Raw genomic sequence first — 16,052 nt, 5'->3', positions numbered from 1 at the left:
GTTATTTTTACCTGAGTGTCGAAGATGATGAAGAATGAAAACAGGATAGCACCACCGACGGAGAGGGCCAGCTCGAAAAGGGTGTTTTTAATGAAGATTTGCAGTATTCCGGCAATCAGCAGGATCCACAGCCCGGCAAATATTCTAATATTAAATTTTTTTAATATAATTCAGTAATTAAAATTCGCCTTCTTACGTGGCGCCAATTGAGGAGTAGTCCTTCTTGGTCTGCAGGGCGTAAATTGTGAGGCCGATGACGACCAAGGTGGTTAGGAGGAATGCCTGCAGAACGACTGCCTGCTCGTAAAAAGTGACGATCACGGCCACCGAGTAGGCCTGGATCACAGTCTGAAAGAGAAATTTGTTTGTTTGTGAAGGGTCAAACTTGTAAATTCCCCAACTTACAAAAACAGCTAGGAGGATGAAGTTGGCCGGTGTGTCGTGTCTCTTGATGTGCAGGGCGATGAGGATGCCCATGCTCATGAACATGGCCACTATCACCATCCAGTGGCTGAAATAGCAGGTTTTTAGTTTGAATAATTTACTTTTAAACAAGGTATTACTTTTAAACAATATTTTCGCGACTTAAAGACAAAACACTCCATTACGTATGTAATAAATTTTTATTTTCTTAGCTCTACATATTGAGTGGAGTCAGACAAAATAAATAAAAATATATTTAAATTTTAATCAATTTTCCTTAAAGCTAAAATATACCTGTACTATTTTTACTATATTGAAGTTCAATTTAATTAATTAAAAAAATAGAAAACAAGAATTATGCTCATACTAATTACTTAAGTATTGTTAATAAATTTTATATAGAATGTGTTTATTATCTTTAAAATTTGAAAACTTGCTAAATAAAAAATTTCCAATTAGTGTATCGTGTTAGCATAGGTGTAAACATTTACGCAAAAATGGAGTACGAACTCAGGGTAAGTTTAAAGAAAACTCTTACTTTGTGTGGACAAATTCGCGGATGACTGGTACAAGAAGACATACTGCCCCAAGGACGGTGCTGAACAGCAATTGCAGCGACAACAGGCCGTACACCTTCCGCAAAAATGCTGAAATTAGGAGCAGACATTATAGTCCTGTTTTTTTTATCTCTCGTATTTTTTACTCCAACTCAGGCAGAACTTCCTGGTTGGTTTCTAATAACAATAACAACTTCAATCGATTTGATTTTCTTTCGTAAACAAGACACAAGAACATTATTGAAATAAATGTCGAGTCACTATAATCTGTAATGTACAATAATTTTTTTTAATTTTAATCTACAAACATTGAAGCTACAAACAATTATGGAATTTCAGATAATGAGGATAAATAAATTGGAATTACCCATGCGAATACTGACGTGTGCTTTGAGCACATTATTTTTGCCATCGTCGTCGTATTTGACATCGTCGTTTCCACTCTCCAGGTCGTCGGCGTACATCAACGGAATTGTCGTCATTTTTAGACTCGATCTGCACCTGAAATTCGAGTAGAGAAAAAGAGAAAACGGGACACTTCTTGCGCCCGATCTTTTGTTCTGCCAGCTGGAACTGTGGAACTGTCAATTCTGTCGAATTATTGTTTTGATAGAGTCTGATTGGTGCAATGTATCGCACGACAAAGTCACGTGGTTTTTCTTTCAAAAAGCCGCGCCACCAGTACGTGTTAGAATTTACATTGGACAAGTTTGAAAATAAAATAAATAATAAACAACGGGAATAAAGGCTGGGATTTTTTCCATTTTCTTGAATTTCACAGTTTTTTTCTGTTCTTATATGTATTTTTGAATTAGCTCTTTATGTATTTGAAGAAGAATATTCTTTAATTTAAAGTGGATCGATTAAGGGTGAATATTGAAAATTTGAAATGTTGAATGCGATAAGCAGTTGATCGATAAACAATTTGTTTTATAATTTTTAATAATAAAAAAGGACCTTATTCTACTGTAAAATCTCAAAATTTTCTCATTTTCTCCAAAATTTACAGCGCTTGAACACATTTTCTTGGCTGATTTCGATTCCTCTCGTCGAGATCTGTCCAACAGCGAATGAAACATTTTGGGTAAAATATTTGTTGTGAAATAAATTAAGATTTCAAGTAGAGAGACAGTGTCCTCGCCATTGGAAAAGCATGCAGGAACTTTTCTCAAAAATTTACATTGCTATTTAGCTCAAATTTGGCTTCAACTGAATTCTAAGGGATGAGTTCATGTATTGGCAACAAGGATATTCCAGGGTTTTGCAGTCCTCTTTAATTTATTTTCTAATCGTTACAAAAATGACAAATAATGGGCCATTATGTAAAAATGTCTGGTGCTTTTTCCTATAGGTAAATATCATCAATAAACGTGCAAGCAATGAATAATTTGAGCGATTGAATTATTAAAGAGAGAGTTTCTCATAAATAATCACCGGGGAGCGTGCATTGATCTGCAGCTGTGCGCGAAATTGGCGAGGAAATCGCATTGTTACGCTGTCACGCGCGTGTCCCAGCAAAATGCTTGGATTATACATACTAAAAGGACTGAATATTTCTTTGAAAATATAATAATGATATTTTTTTATAAAATGTCAATCTAGAATTCCTAAAATTTGAGATTTAAACGTGCCACAACTCGAAAACAAAAAGGTTTTCGTTTGGCATATTTTCGATATTTTCATCTTACTTCAATGATAATAAGAAAAAAATTATGGCTCAATATGTGTGGTCTCCTTGTTAGTTAATTATCAATTTTTTTAATTAGCAAAATGTTGTAGTGTTTTATTAATAAAAATATACACCTCATGAGTAGGGAGCCAGTTGGATAAAAATCTCAACTCAAATGTGATCCAACGAGGACAAACCCATTTATTTCTTCTTCCATCTAAAAAGCATTTTCCTAGAGCAAAAATTTCAATTCACTTTTATCAATTAACAAATTCACATTAAATTTTTACCGTCGCAATTTCGTTAATTAGGTGGCTTGCGTTGAAGAATGCGAGTCAAGGGTGTGTCGGGCGCACAGCACAATCGCGGGGCCGGCGGCAAACAAAGAAAGGCAAATATTTGGCCTGGCGTCTTGGAGGGTGCGCCGCCACCGCCGCCGCAGGGCAGGGCAGGCGGAGGGGGTGGCTGGCTGAATAATTCACCACTCACTCACTCACTCTTCAGTGGAGGAGTCAGTCGAGCGTGTGCTGTCGGCAACCATGCATGGATGGCGGGCAAGGGGAACATCCTGCACGACTCGCAGGAGCCGGAGGAGCGTCCGGTGGGCTGGAAGGCCGATTTGCTGGCCAAGGTGCTGGCCGCCGTCTCGGCCGTCAGCTTCTCGGTCTTCGTGTTGGCCCTGATGGCCGTCACCGATCCGCTGACCGCCTCCGTTCTCGGCCGCTTCCGCGCGTCCACCTGCGTGCTAGTGCAGTCGGACGTCCACCGTGGCGCCACTCTCTGCCGCGGATGGAGCTCCTGCAAGAATCTGTGCGCCGATCCGCCCGTCCTCTACAACTGCTTCCACCTCGTCGTCCGAGTCTTTCCCCAAAACGACACTACTCTGCCCGTCACCGAACAGCCCAACCGCACCCTCGACCTGATTGACGTCGAGACCCTGGACCCTGACATCAACCCCCAGATGTCGGCCAGGCTCCAGCTTTTCCCGCCAAGCCTCGAGATCTTCGGCTACAAGATCTACGGCGCCGACAACACGTCCGCTCAAGAAGAAGAGCAGGAGGTAAATTATCAAAAATATGTCTTGCTGGAAATTGAATTTTAAAAATTTGTCCAGTTTTTTCTGCTTCAAATATATGATTTTTTTCGTTAAAATAATGTTTTAGTTTAGCTTAAGGAGAATTCTTGATTTTAAAAATCAAAATACAACAGTTTTAAACAAGGTTAGGCCCAATTTAAACGGATCTGGGCACTTTTTAATAATTTTAAAGCAAATTACGGAAGTTCAGTTTGTTAGAATTTCATAGTTCTATATAATATAGGAGATTCGGTTAAAACTTCGCTCTGAATGGATCGATTTAGCTTGTTTTGATGGTTATTATATTTGTATACGAATTTAGATAAAAAGAATATGCATAACGAAACTCCAAATTAACTAGTCAAAATTAATTTTCCCAAAATAAAAAAAATAAACTGTTAATTTCTAAGCAATTCAAATTTTTAATGTTCTATATTGCCCGTCAATGGCTTGAATTCTTAAGCTGAATTAACTTCCATTTTCTTTTCAAATGAGTAGAAAATAAAAATTAATAAAAAAATTTAAAAAGATTTCAAAGACAATTTTAAAAAGAAATAGTCGTCTTGAAGTCTAAAATTACATACGCAGGCTATTTATTTAAATTGAAATTTAACTCTTTTCGATTATGCTCTACAATGAGTATATAGCAGGACGTTTTCCTCGCTGTTTCCGAACTCTCTGGGGGCATGAATTTGGATTTGTAGGTTAATTACTAACTAATGAGGCCTTGCGGAGCAGAAACAGCCGCTGCAAAGTACGAGAACGTGATGTTTCCTTATCTGAATATTCACTACTAGCTGATCAACCTGAATTAATTTCCACTTAGCCGATTTAAAATTATTTTATTTTCGGAAATTTCTAAACCTGCAAGAAATTTTTGAACAGCACAAAATAGGAGAGTTTTTTCTCTTCATATCAATTTAATTGAAGTTTAAGTATTAAATTATAAACCCTCCAGGGAAAATTTTAATTTTTCATAGAAACACAAAAATAACTAGGACTGGGCTTAGGTAATATTAACTGGTTAAAAATATTCCAAGTGATGCTATAAGTGACGCTGGCGCATTCATAGAGTTTTTTTTTTGCGGATTTTTGCGGTTTTTGCAGCCAGTTTCTCCCTCATTTTTGGTGCTCATGAAAAATTACATATAAAATGTTTAAATACTAAAAAAGTCAATGAGTCAACAAAAACCAAAAAACCCATTCCCTCTCCATATAGGGAATTAATTCAATAATATTGACATGAGGTGCAAAAAACCACACAAAACTGGTAAATATACCGCAAAAAAACCTGCACTGCAAATTTGGGAAACTGCCCAACCCTGAAAATAACCCAAATATTCATTCATCTAATTAAAAACTGTCTAAAATCCAAATTTAACTATAAATAAATATAATTAATCCGATTTTCCTTCTATTTTGATTTGCTGCAGGAGGGGTTCGCAGTGCGTTTTTTCGTGAACGCGGCCGGTTGCGGCTACGGACTGAACTGCTCGTCGTTCCAGCAGCGCTTCGCTTCGGTTGGCTCGAGTTTTCCGTGTCTGTACAGCCGGCTGCTGAACCGCACGATGCCGATGGACGAGATGGTGTCGGAGGAGGACGTGTGGGTGGCGTCCATGGTGGCGCCTGCCGTGCCGGCCGTCGTCTCGATGGCGTCGCTGGCCTACCTCTGCATCAGGGGCCACTGCGACCTGCCGCGGCTGGTGCCCAGGAACGTGCTCATCCGCATGATCAAGCGGCGGCGGACGCGAATCCGCAAACAGATCCGCCTCATGCAGAAGCGCGGCAGCATCCGCAGTAATTTCAGCCTGAAAAGCAGCGCGGCGCCGGACACGCCGCAGAGCCTCGAGTGGAAAAAACGGCCGCCGCCCAGCCTCGCTGTCCACCTCGCGGACGACAAACCTCCTGAGCAGGACCTCGTCGTCCAAGTGGTCTAGACACTCCTCTTACACAGACTGTCACTGTGCTTTTTTCTACAGTGCTCGCATTTTAATTAAATCGTATTTCTAAATTATTTTTACTGAAGTTGAAATTTTAAGATTGTCTTTGACGAAGTTTCTGAGCACACCAATCGATTCTTGATGGTTGAATTAGGGGAAGTGGAACTTTTTTCGACCAAAAAGTGCAGCGCGACGTGCGTAGCCCAAGTAGAACTTTTTTACCGCCAAAATAATATGTATGAACCTATATGCGAGAGCTGCGCATGCGTCAGAGCTGGCTGGATCTGACCAAGAAGTCATTCGTACAGGCGGTCTCTCTGCAAGTAACCAGCTCTGACGCGTGCGCAGTTCTCGTATAAACGTTCACATTGTTTTGGCGGGAAAAAAGGTTCGCACGTCGCGCTGCACTTTTTGATCTGAAAAATATCCACTTTACCTAATTCGACCCTCAAGAATCGATTGGTGTGCTCAGAAACTTCGTAAAAGATGGTCTCGAAGGAATTTTGAGAATAGAACAGTAGTAAAAATTTAAGATTTTAAATAAAAATAGATTGATTCAGGGATTAGCCACGGTAAACATTAAAATTTTCTGTTCTCCTTGCAAAAAATTTTAGAATTTCAAAACCAATATTACTCTAAGAATTATAAATACTCATCCTGCATCCTAATAATCAATCTCCATTTGCTAAAAGAAATAATAAACATAATACATTATCGAATTGAGCAAACAGAGCAGACATAAATAATTCTATAAAATGTTTGTTAACTGTAATAACTTTTAGACCAGAGAGTGATGATGAACTGAACTGATAAAAAGCACATAACGGTCTAAAGCCAGTCATATAATTTTTCCCAAGATTGCACAACAACAGTATAGCCTCATTTTAACCCTTAAACATTGTAATAACCAGATGAGCCTTACAAACTTGTACGCTTGATAATCATTGAACCATTCTATAAATCGTAAAACATAAAAATTTTAGGATTGTCTTTTAAAAATATAAAACGCCCTAGTTTAACGCTTGGAAGGCATGAAAAAGGACCAATTCTTCGCTAAAATTTATATTTTTATTTATCACTGCACAAAACACTTTGATAATGAGCTGCATTTCACAAAATTAAATTTAGTTATGTAAATCTATGCAGTCTTTTAGCGAGTGAGCCGCCCATTACTTAATTACCATGTTTATGATCCTATCTCTCGTGTCTTGTGCGCAAACTTCGCGTGCATTTTACTCGATTTGAAGGTTCATTAGCACGCGCAAGAGACAGTTCATGATAATTATCTGAAATATTTAGTAATATAAAATGCAATATACCAACTCCTCTGCTAACGAGTTTTGTGAATTTTTAAAGTGCCTCATCTTGATATGAAAGTACACAAATCCATAATTCTGGTGGAAACTGTTATACGATTTGAACATGAATGTATAAAATAAAAATCTATCATGTTTGTAATCATGACGAAATTTTACGTTTCGATGCAATGAACAAAATAGCAACGTGATTTCATGTGTAAGATTATAAATATTGTTTTGATTATTTTTGTCCAAGTTAATTGTTGATGAATTAATAAATTTTATTTTAAACCCCTATATCTGAAGTTTTCTTAAAGATGGTTAATCTATTTTAATCTGACTTAATTATATGTAATATTTTTAATAACAAAAAAGATAAGCTAATATTTGCCCAGAGAAAGTCGATGAGAACTATTTCTTTAAAAAAATCCTAATTTATTTTGCCAAAATTAAAAATTTTTGCATTGAAAAAAATCACGCTCCAAGTTTTTTGAGAGAACTTATATTAAATTTTTGGATTAAAATACATTTAAGCTGCTAGAAAAAATGGTAAAAACGCAGAATGATTTAACCTGTTCCATTAAAATCCACGTTAATCTGATGAGAAATGTTAATTGAAAATACGAATAAAAATCATCTTCATCTGTTATGGAACCCAAAACTTATAAGGTCACGTGTGTGTGATATTTTTGCTGCATTACATTGGCACCAAACAGAAATAAACTCAGTGAGGCACAAATTATAGGATTACTCTGTTGATATGCGCGTGATATTCAATCCTGTTACAAATAGGATTAACACACACAAATATTATTAATAACTTACGCAGCATTTCTTCGATTCACCTGAAAATCTATTCTGAATTGCTTGAGCTTACACGATCAAAAATAATTCTTTGGCTTGTTTAAAAACACCTGATATTTTTGTCATTTCAGAAATTATTCGAAGAAATAAGCATTCATATTTAAATTATGGAAGTTTATAACAATATTTACGCACGGTTGGGAGGCTTCCGCGGTAGCAAACCCATACAATGTTTCTGATCTGTTTATTTGCCAATTAATTGGATCATAGAAATGAATCTGCATATATAAAGGGCCAGCTAGGTGGAATCGGGCGCATTTGTGCCGATCAACCTTCAGAGGCAAGTCCCGGGAGCAGCATCATGTCGCCCAGGGGCGACGCGTACTCTGCCGTCCTCCAAAATGTCTCCAGACAAGTCCTCGAACCCTCATTCAGGTATTTCAATACAAATTTTAGACTCTGTAATTTTATGAGGTGTGGTGGAAATTTTTCTATTTTGTTTTTTTAAATAACTGGAGGGATTGTTTAATTTAAGGCTAGTGTGTTTTCAAATTGTTTTGGCAAACAAATCAATCACATCACATTCGCGCTAGATCATCAAACTCTCCTATTTTCATTTCAGAATTTCGTCTGTTACATCCACGGATAATTCTTTACTTTTTTAGTTCCGATTCAAGGGATGGAATTAATTTTTTTTGCAGCATTAAATCTGGATAAGAATAGCTACATTGCATTTTATCGTAAATTATAAGTTTTTCAAGATTTTGAAACGCTGATTAGGATGAATTTTTCCGGACAAAAATTCAATACAAATCTGCAGCATAATAATTCGTCAATTTTTTCCTTGCTGTTCAAAATTGGTTGATTTATTAAATTTTTTGTTTCAAATTAAAATTTAATTCCTTAACGAAAGATATTATTTACACTACTTGCTGTCTACAGGTCTTAGAAATAAATTATTTAAATTTTACAATTTCGTTTTTAAATTTATTGATAAATTTAAACTCTATATATTTTACACACAAAGTTATTTTAACACCAATTCAAAGGGGATTTTTATTGTTTCGTGAGAGTCTGGTGCGGCATGTTGAAATATATGGGGTGTGAGCAATTTGCATGCAATTTTCGCCGGTCCTTGGGTCGCGTTCCGAAAAAAATCAAGGCCGAAAGTAATACGAATCCGAGTGGGGCGCTTGTTCAGCACGATTGATTTTCACATCAATTCTGTCCTAGCTTTGTACAAGCGCACGTTCGCGGTATTTCGATATGTATCGGGGTCACGGGAAATTTATACTTTTGAATTTCACGCTCCAAGAGGTGCTCTATTTTCGCCCATTAACGCAAAAAATAAAATTAATATATTTAAAAATGCGAGAGGAAAAAATGTTACAAAATTGTTATATATTGTTGAGGTCGTTTCCCTCGTCGTGCGTCTTTTTTTATACTTTTTTCGCGTGAGATCAAATCTTAGATTTTTGGATAACGTGCCTAATTTCGTAAGAGGTCAAAGCTCTTTTATTGGGGGCTTTGAGCCTTATGGCAAGGATAAAAATTTTACGGTCGTATTCATTCCGCTGCTTCTTAATGAATTGAAACTAAAAGAGAATATAAAATATCATTATTTTCTTGGAAAATAGTCGATCTGGAGCATGATTGGTTTTTTGGTTGATTTAGATTATTTTCGCGCATAAATTACCTGTGTTTAAAATGGCAGGTTTTGAGGAGCAGAATTTTATTTTTCTCCAAAAATAAAACATTAAAATAAATTTCAGAAAATAAGTTTAACTTGCCCTTGTTTTGCTGTCAAAGATGATCGATTTTTTTTTCTTTCAGCTTATGATCAAATTTTGTTTTGCTTCAAAAATATAATACATTCCTCGAGTGAAGAATTATTAAAAAAAACTAATTAATTTTGCACAAAAGTTATTTATAAATGGGTCTGAAAATTTGCAAAGACATGGACTTTTCGCAAAACAAATAATTACAGACTAGTAAAATGATTAACAAATAATTTTATAGTGAAAATTTTAAAATTATGAAAAAACTATAGCACTCAGAAGCCGAACATGCACTTTTAAATTGATTTGTAAACAATTTGTACTTTATTATAAAGATCCTAAATCATAAAATTGCAAGATTGGTGCTAACTTGATGTTCCTGTGACGATGGGAAGCTAATTAAAAGTGCTGAATCGATAAAGAGGAATGATACTGGAAAAGCCTGGAAAATGCTTGTTGCCAATGCATAAACTCATCCCTTAGGATTCAGTTAAAGCCTAAATTGACCTAAGGAGCGCTGTAATTTTTTGAGAAAATTGGCTTGAAAGTTACCATGCTTTTCAAATGGCAATGGCTGTCTCCTTACTTGAAATCCGATTTAATTTCAAAACCAAGAGTTTCCCCAATAAGTGTGGCATGAACCGTTGAACAGATCTCGACGAGAGGAATCGGAATATGCCAAGAAAATATATTCAAGCACTGTAAATTTTGGAGAAAATTGGCAAAATTTGAATTTGTATTGTAGGAAGGTCATTTTTTTATTATTGCAAATTGTTGAACAAATTTTTTATCGGTCAATTGTTTAAGGCATCCAACAATTTTAATAATTTTCAATTGTTGCCCAGTATCATTCCACTTTCTCCTCCAAAATAGTGATTTGCACAGACTTCTAGCTTCTAGCTCAACAATTTATTTAGTTCAATTGTTGATACTTTCATTATTAATGAATTATCCTTGATATAAAAATTATTAGTACACATTGCTATAATTTGCTATCAATATGGTTAAGATAAAAATTAACGAATTCCCTGGCGTGCATATCGCTTGATAAATATTTTCATAAACCCATAAAATTTAGCTTCAGACTCACGTCACAACAATGCAATTTATGTCATTCTCCGCATCCCGAATATCACATGGCCCCCGAGACCGAATGTTCATGTGGGTCGAGGGAAACGGATTCATAAATCAAAATTTATTCGAGCAACGGAAAACACCTACACGGCGGCAGTGTGTTTTCTTTTTTCTTGTGTGTGAGCCGCATAGCAAGGCTTTAATATCGAGGAAACACGCACGCTGGCGGTCGGTGGAAAACCTAAAATTACTTCCGCCCCTGTAAATGCACGAGGAGAAAAGTAAGGTCTATCGACTCAATGCCAAGTGTCGGCGGGTGCGCGCATTACCTACTACAGCTCACTGCATTTGCCCTTTTTTATTTTTGTTTTTGCGGCCAGGAATGCGGAGTATGTCGCCGAGAAGCAACTGCGAATAAATGCAAACGGCCCCAATTAGCCGAGGCGAACAATCAGACAGAGCGGCGCACACGCAAACGCCACCCACGCACGCCACTGGCCCCGAAATTTCTGACTCTCTGCTGGGTTTAAACGGCAATTTACCATGATTATTGTGTTTCTCTGCCAAATTGCACACAAATTAAATTGATTTTCAGCCGTTTTGGGCTTCCAGGGCATTGATGCACCTCAAAGTGGATATTTACTGCGAAATTACTAAATATCCCAGTCAGAAAAAGGAACCGAAAATTTTAGAGTCGATTTTAATCGGAAGCGAAACTCCCTATTGAAGGGACCGTCCGATTCCATCGTGGAACCAAATAGTCCCACTTAGGACCAAACAGTTCCACAATGGAACCGAAATTCGGTCCTTTGATTTGATTTTAATTAACTGCTGATCTTTAGCCCTTCGAAATCTAATTTAAAATTGAAAAATTGAGCATGTTCGTTGACGGCGAGCAAAATCACTCTCTGAGGGACCGTAATTGCTTCTGTGTAGGACCGAGAACAGTTCCAGACGGAGGCAAACGGTCCATGAAGGGAACCAAACGGTCCCAAACCTCGCGTCGCCCGCCTTTAATTCCAAGTTGGGGACCGAGTTCGCTTCCGGAAACCCCATATTTCGGTTCCAGTCCGGTCCTCTGCCACCTTTGGAATCGTTTCGGTTCCCTAGATCTTAATTTTGGTGACTGGGAACAAAATAGGAAAGATCTAAAATTTGTAAAACGAACTGTTTTATTTTTCAAGGAACTATCTACAACTTTTAAATTTCCTGTGAGTGAATTGTAACAAATAATGCTCTTTGAATGCATTTCATGAGTTTTACCAAATACAAAAAATTGAAAATTGTATCTAGTAAGATTTTTACAGACAATTTAAGTTTGCGTTGAGGGGTTAGTGAAATTCTAAAACTGAAATAATCTATGAGCATATCCACGTGGGATTGGGGAGCAATTAGACTAGTTTTTGAGACGTTTGAAATTGAAAGTAGATCAGAGATACATAAATTACATGCAGATAATGAGCATAGAGAAGTTACGAACCAAAATTTGAGTCAGAGCGAAATTGTTCTGTTTTCTTTGTGATCTTTTTTATTCCGGAAATATATTATTATCTTTAAATCGATAGACTTTTGTAATGGCCCACATAAAAATTATAAATTATACAATTGCCCATTCCATCGTCCATCAAATTGTAGCCAAAGATATTTTCTCTGAATCTGATTTAATGTTTTTATTTCATTTTATTGGTATAATGGGGCCATTAATTTAAATTATTCATTTAATGACCCACTGTCAGTTAAGTTCTGACGTGCCGATGCAAAAGAAAAGCGAGTGCAGCATGATGAAGTCGGAAAAGTAGTTCTGCAACCGGCACGACAAAGCTGCGCACACGATTGCCTACCTACAATGCATTCAAGGCGCTTGGGGACAACAAACAGCACAGTTTCTCTTCCCATAATATCGATTGCTTTTGGCAACTCAATATTTATGCAGTTCAAAGTACGATTGATTTCGTGAGCACGGGTCACGCAATTTTTATTATTTTTATTTGCTGAAACTTACAAACGAAAAATATGGCTTTGGGATAAGATTAATGTCCGTGACTTTTTAGAAGTATTTTATGACAACTGTTTATTAAAATTCCCATGCCGTTTTTATATCGATTTTTAGTGTTTTCCTAGAAGAAATTTCGAGTGGTTCCTGGCATTAATTCATCGCGGGCCTTTTGAATATTTACAATCGCTATAATAGTGCAGCAGAATTAATTTTTTTATTTCTACCGCAAGGAAACGTCGATAGCGTGCACTCACTCGCTTGCAGAGGTCACCCAAAGCGTGTGACACTGTTATTTATTTTTTAATGTTAACTGACGATATATAGACATTCTTTTCGCGCCTCCACCGATTGACCCCTTTCGTGCTCGGAAAAAGATAAAACACGAAATGACTGAGCACGCCACTAAACAAGTCATTACATTAACCTTTTTACAGGGTTCACACAATAATCCATCCTGTTTATTTCCCGACTGGCATTTATTTTTTGTAAAAAGGTAAAAATCACCAATTTTCCAGAGGATAAATATTTTATGTAGTTTAATTTTGCTACAATCCATGGCAAAATACTGAACAAAAAAAACAGATGAAAAACTCAGGGATAAATAAATATTTTTTTATTTTAATTTTTTGGATTCATTTTTAGGCCATTATATTTCGAATTAATTAAAATTTCCTATTTATCTCCTTAACAAGTCTTGAGATAAACCCAGAAAAAAATCAATTTACACCTGGAAACGCCATAAATGTTTAAAATATTCTTGAGCAGATTCTTAGTAATTTTACCGTTTAATATTTTTTCTATTTTATTCGTCTCAAAAAAGGCGCTGTCACGCTATTTGTATTTTTTCAGGTCTGCACCTCGCATGCTGGGATGGAACGTGCCGCAACACGAATTGGCCAGCATCCCTGAGCATTGGTTTCAGTTCCCTGAGCCTGACCCTTCCTTGCAGTACATGCTCGGCCTCCTCTACATCGGATTCACCTTCTTCTCCCTCACTGGAAATGGACTCGTCATCTGGATCTTCTCCACGTACGAAATTTTCAAATCATAGCATTTCTGGCACCAAAAAATGTCACTGGATTTTTTTTAATCATTCAATTTTTGTTAAATTCAAGTTGATTTTATTCTATTTTAGTGTCTTACATAAAAAATAAGTTTGTAAAATTTATTGAACATGAAAGTGTTTGTTTATTTTGCGAAACATTTTCCATTTTTTGTCAAATTTAATTTTTTACTAACCCAATTTAATCTCAGGGCCAAGTCCCTTCGCTCCTCGTCCAACATGTTTGTGGTGAACCTGGCCATCGCCGACTTCATAATGATGCTGAAGACACCAATCTTCATTTACAACTCGTTCAACCAGGGCTACGCTCTCGGCTTTAAATATTGCCAAATTTTCGCAGTGATGGGCTCGATGACCGGCATCACGCAAGCCACCACCAACCTTTGCATCGCCTACGATCGATACAGGTTAATTTAGTTTAATCTCTGGAAAAAAATTTAAACCAAAATCGAATTTTTAGAATCATTTCGCGGCCGATGGACGGAAAACTGAGCAAAGGAAAGGCGCTATTCATGATCATGCTCACCTGGGGATACGCCCTGCCGTGGACCCTGATGCCCATGACTCAGTACTGGGGTCGATTTGTCCCTGGTAACCCTGAATTTGTTGTTTGATAATTGAATTTTTGGACTAGGTATTTTTTGCAGAGGGATTCTTGACCAGCTGTTCTTTTGATTACCTCACCAACAACATGGAGACCAAGATGTTCGTCTTTTTCATTTTCATCTTCTCCTACTTTGTGCCCATGTTCTCCATCATCTTCTTCTATTCTCAGATCGTCGGACACGTGGTTAACCATGAGAAAGCACTCAAAGCTCAGGTACATTTTTCTAATTAAATAGATAAGACTTTAGTAAAATATTTTCGTTAAATTACAAATTTGTTATGAGACTTTTTTTCATTAAAAAATGCTCTATTGAAAAAAAAATATTCAAAGGGTAGGAAAATGGGTGGGATATTAAAAACAAATAAAACTCCAGGGATTTTTCTGGAAGTATTCACAACAATTTTTTTAATTAATAAAAACAGAGAGATTTCAATTTATCCGTGTGTGTAAAATCCGGAAAAAACGCTAGTTCTTGGCTTCGTTTTATAAATTTGATAAATTCGCGTGATGTTGCGTTTATAACGTTTTAGTTTAAATTGATTTTATGAAATCAAATTATAGCCATTCAAATAAATATTTCACATTTTATGCTAAAGTAATTCAACCGATAATTTTTCAACGTTTTTTAATTACAATAAATATAAATTTATATCTTAATAAAAAATCACTAAAAGTTTAATTTGAACAAATTTTCAACCCTTTAAAAAAGAATTTTAGCCTCGAAGCAAGCTTTCAACTTGAACCCCCTATTTCAAAACCGGAGGAAAAACAGAAAATTCCACATTCTCTGAAAGTGAACCTTTTGGGATTACTTAAAATCCTGAATTTTCATCTGCAGGCCAAAAAGATGAACGTGGAGTCCCTACGGAGTGGAGAAAAGGCGAACGCTTCTGCCGAAATCCGAATTGCAAAGGCTGCCATTGGAATTTGCGCTCTGTTCGTTCTTTCGTGGACTCCGTACGCAGTTCTCGCGCTGATCGGGGCCTTCGGGAACCAGTACGGAAATTTAATTTCTTCAATTCATGCACTAAAATCAAAATTGGAACAGGTCCATGATCACCCCAACAGTGTCCATGGTGCCCGCTTTGTTCTGCAAAATGGTCGCCTGCGTGGACCCCTACGTCTACGCGATAAGTCACCCAAGATACAGGTAAGATAATTAAGTTTTCCGGAATTTTTCGCTGATAACAATTTTTTGTTTAAATAATAAATCAAGCAGATACAAAATTTTAATTGGTTTTCAACCCGTTTAAAAATGGTATGAAGGGTCTTAAATTAAATAAAAACGCAATAACTTCTAATATACAAAATTATTAAGCCAAAATTGAAAATCGAGAGTAAAAATTTGCGAATAAATTAACTGTATTGAAATTACTAAAAATATTTTATATTAATGCCAAAAATAAATATAATTATATGCTAAAAAGCTGCAGTTATGGAAATAACGATTTTTTTCTCGTGTGCAGACTCGAGTTGCAGAAGCGGTTGCCGTGGCTGAAGATCAGGGAGCCGCTGCCTCCGTCCGAAAATTCATCCGCCGGCACAAGTGCCACCACGGACGGTGCTCAAGCCCATTGAGCATTTATTTTCTGTCAAAAACCAATATAGACGACCGACCGCAATGAATGCAGGACTGTTCTTTGGGGATTGGACTAAAAATCTAATCAGCTTTGAATCAAAATTTCAGCACCTTTTGTAATTTTTTCTTTACATTTCTCTCAAGATTTGAATAAACCCGGCGAATCTCACTATCTTCGTATTGATTTTT

The 16,052-nt window shown here is 36.7% G+C and overlaps 3 protein-coding genes across 3 annotated transcripts in view; 2 read left to right on the top strand and 1 right to left on the bottom strand.

Moving 5' to 3' along the window:
• Positions 1–1,574, bottom strand: part of LOC135946712 (protein lifeguard 4-like) — a 1,909-nt gene extending 335 nt beyond the window's left edge. The window contains exons 1-5 of the mRNA XM_065495038.1: positions 1,348–1,574; positions 962–1,070; positions 406–511; positions 197–348; positions 12–144 (exon numbers count right to left, since the gene is read on the bottom strand). Coding sequence (XP_065351110.1) covers positions 12–144; positions 197–348; positions 406–511; positions 962–1,070; positions 1,348–1,462 — 615 coding nt within the window. The 5' untranslated portion in view covers positions 1,463–1,574. The remainder of the gene's footprint in view (positions 1–11; positions 145–196; positions 349–405; positions 512–961; positions 1,071–1,347) is intronic.
• Positions 1,575–3,181: 1,607 nt separating this feature from the next.
• LOC135947037 (uncharacterized) lies at positions 3,182–7,259 on the top strand. Its single transcript, XM_065495591.1, has 2 exons — positions 3,182–3,709; positions 5,158–7,259. Exons 1-2 carry the CDS (start codon positions 3,197–3,199, stop codon positions 5,659–5,661), a joined length of 1,017 nt encoding a protein of 338 aa, XP_065351663.1. The 5' UTR covers positions 3,182–3,196; the 3' UTR covers positions 5,662–7,259.
• Positions 7,260–8,074: 815 nt separating this feature from the next.
• On the top strand, positions 8,075–16,037 carry LOC135946810 (opsin, ultraviolet-sensitive-like). Its single transcript, XM_065495212.1, has 8 exons — positions 8,075–8,201; positions 13,464–13,643; positions 13,869–14,084; positions 14,138–14,268; positions 14,325–14,497; positions 15,123–15,280; positions 15,333–15,434; positions 15,751–16,037. Exons 1-8 carry the CDS (start codon positions 8,128–8,130, stop codon positions 15,860–15,862), a joined length of 1,146 nt encoding a protein of 381 aa, XP_065351284.1. The 5' UTR covers positions 8,075–8,127; the 3' UTR covers positions 15,863–16,037.
• The last annotated feature ends 15 nt before the right edge of the window (positions 16,038–16,052 follow it).

The sequence above is a fragment of the Cloeon dipterum genome, chromosome X (assembly GCF_949628265.1).
Source record: "Cloeon dipterum chromosome X, ieCloDipt1.1, whole genome shotgun sequence".
Classification (NCBI taxonomy): Eukaryota; Metazoa; Arthropoda; class Insecta; order Ephemeroptera; family Baetidae; genus Cloeon; species Cloeon dipterum.
Note: the sequence above shows the minus strand (reverse complement) of the source record. Positions and strands in the feature narration are given on the sequence as shown.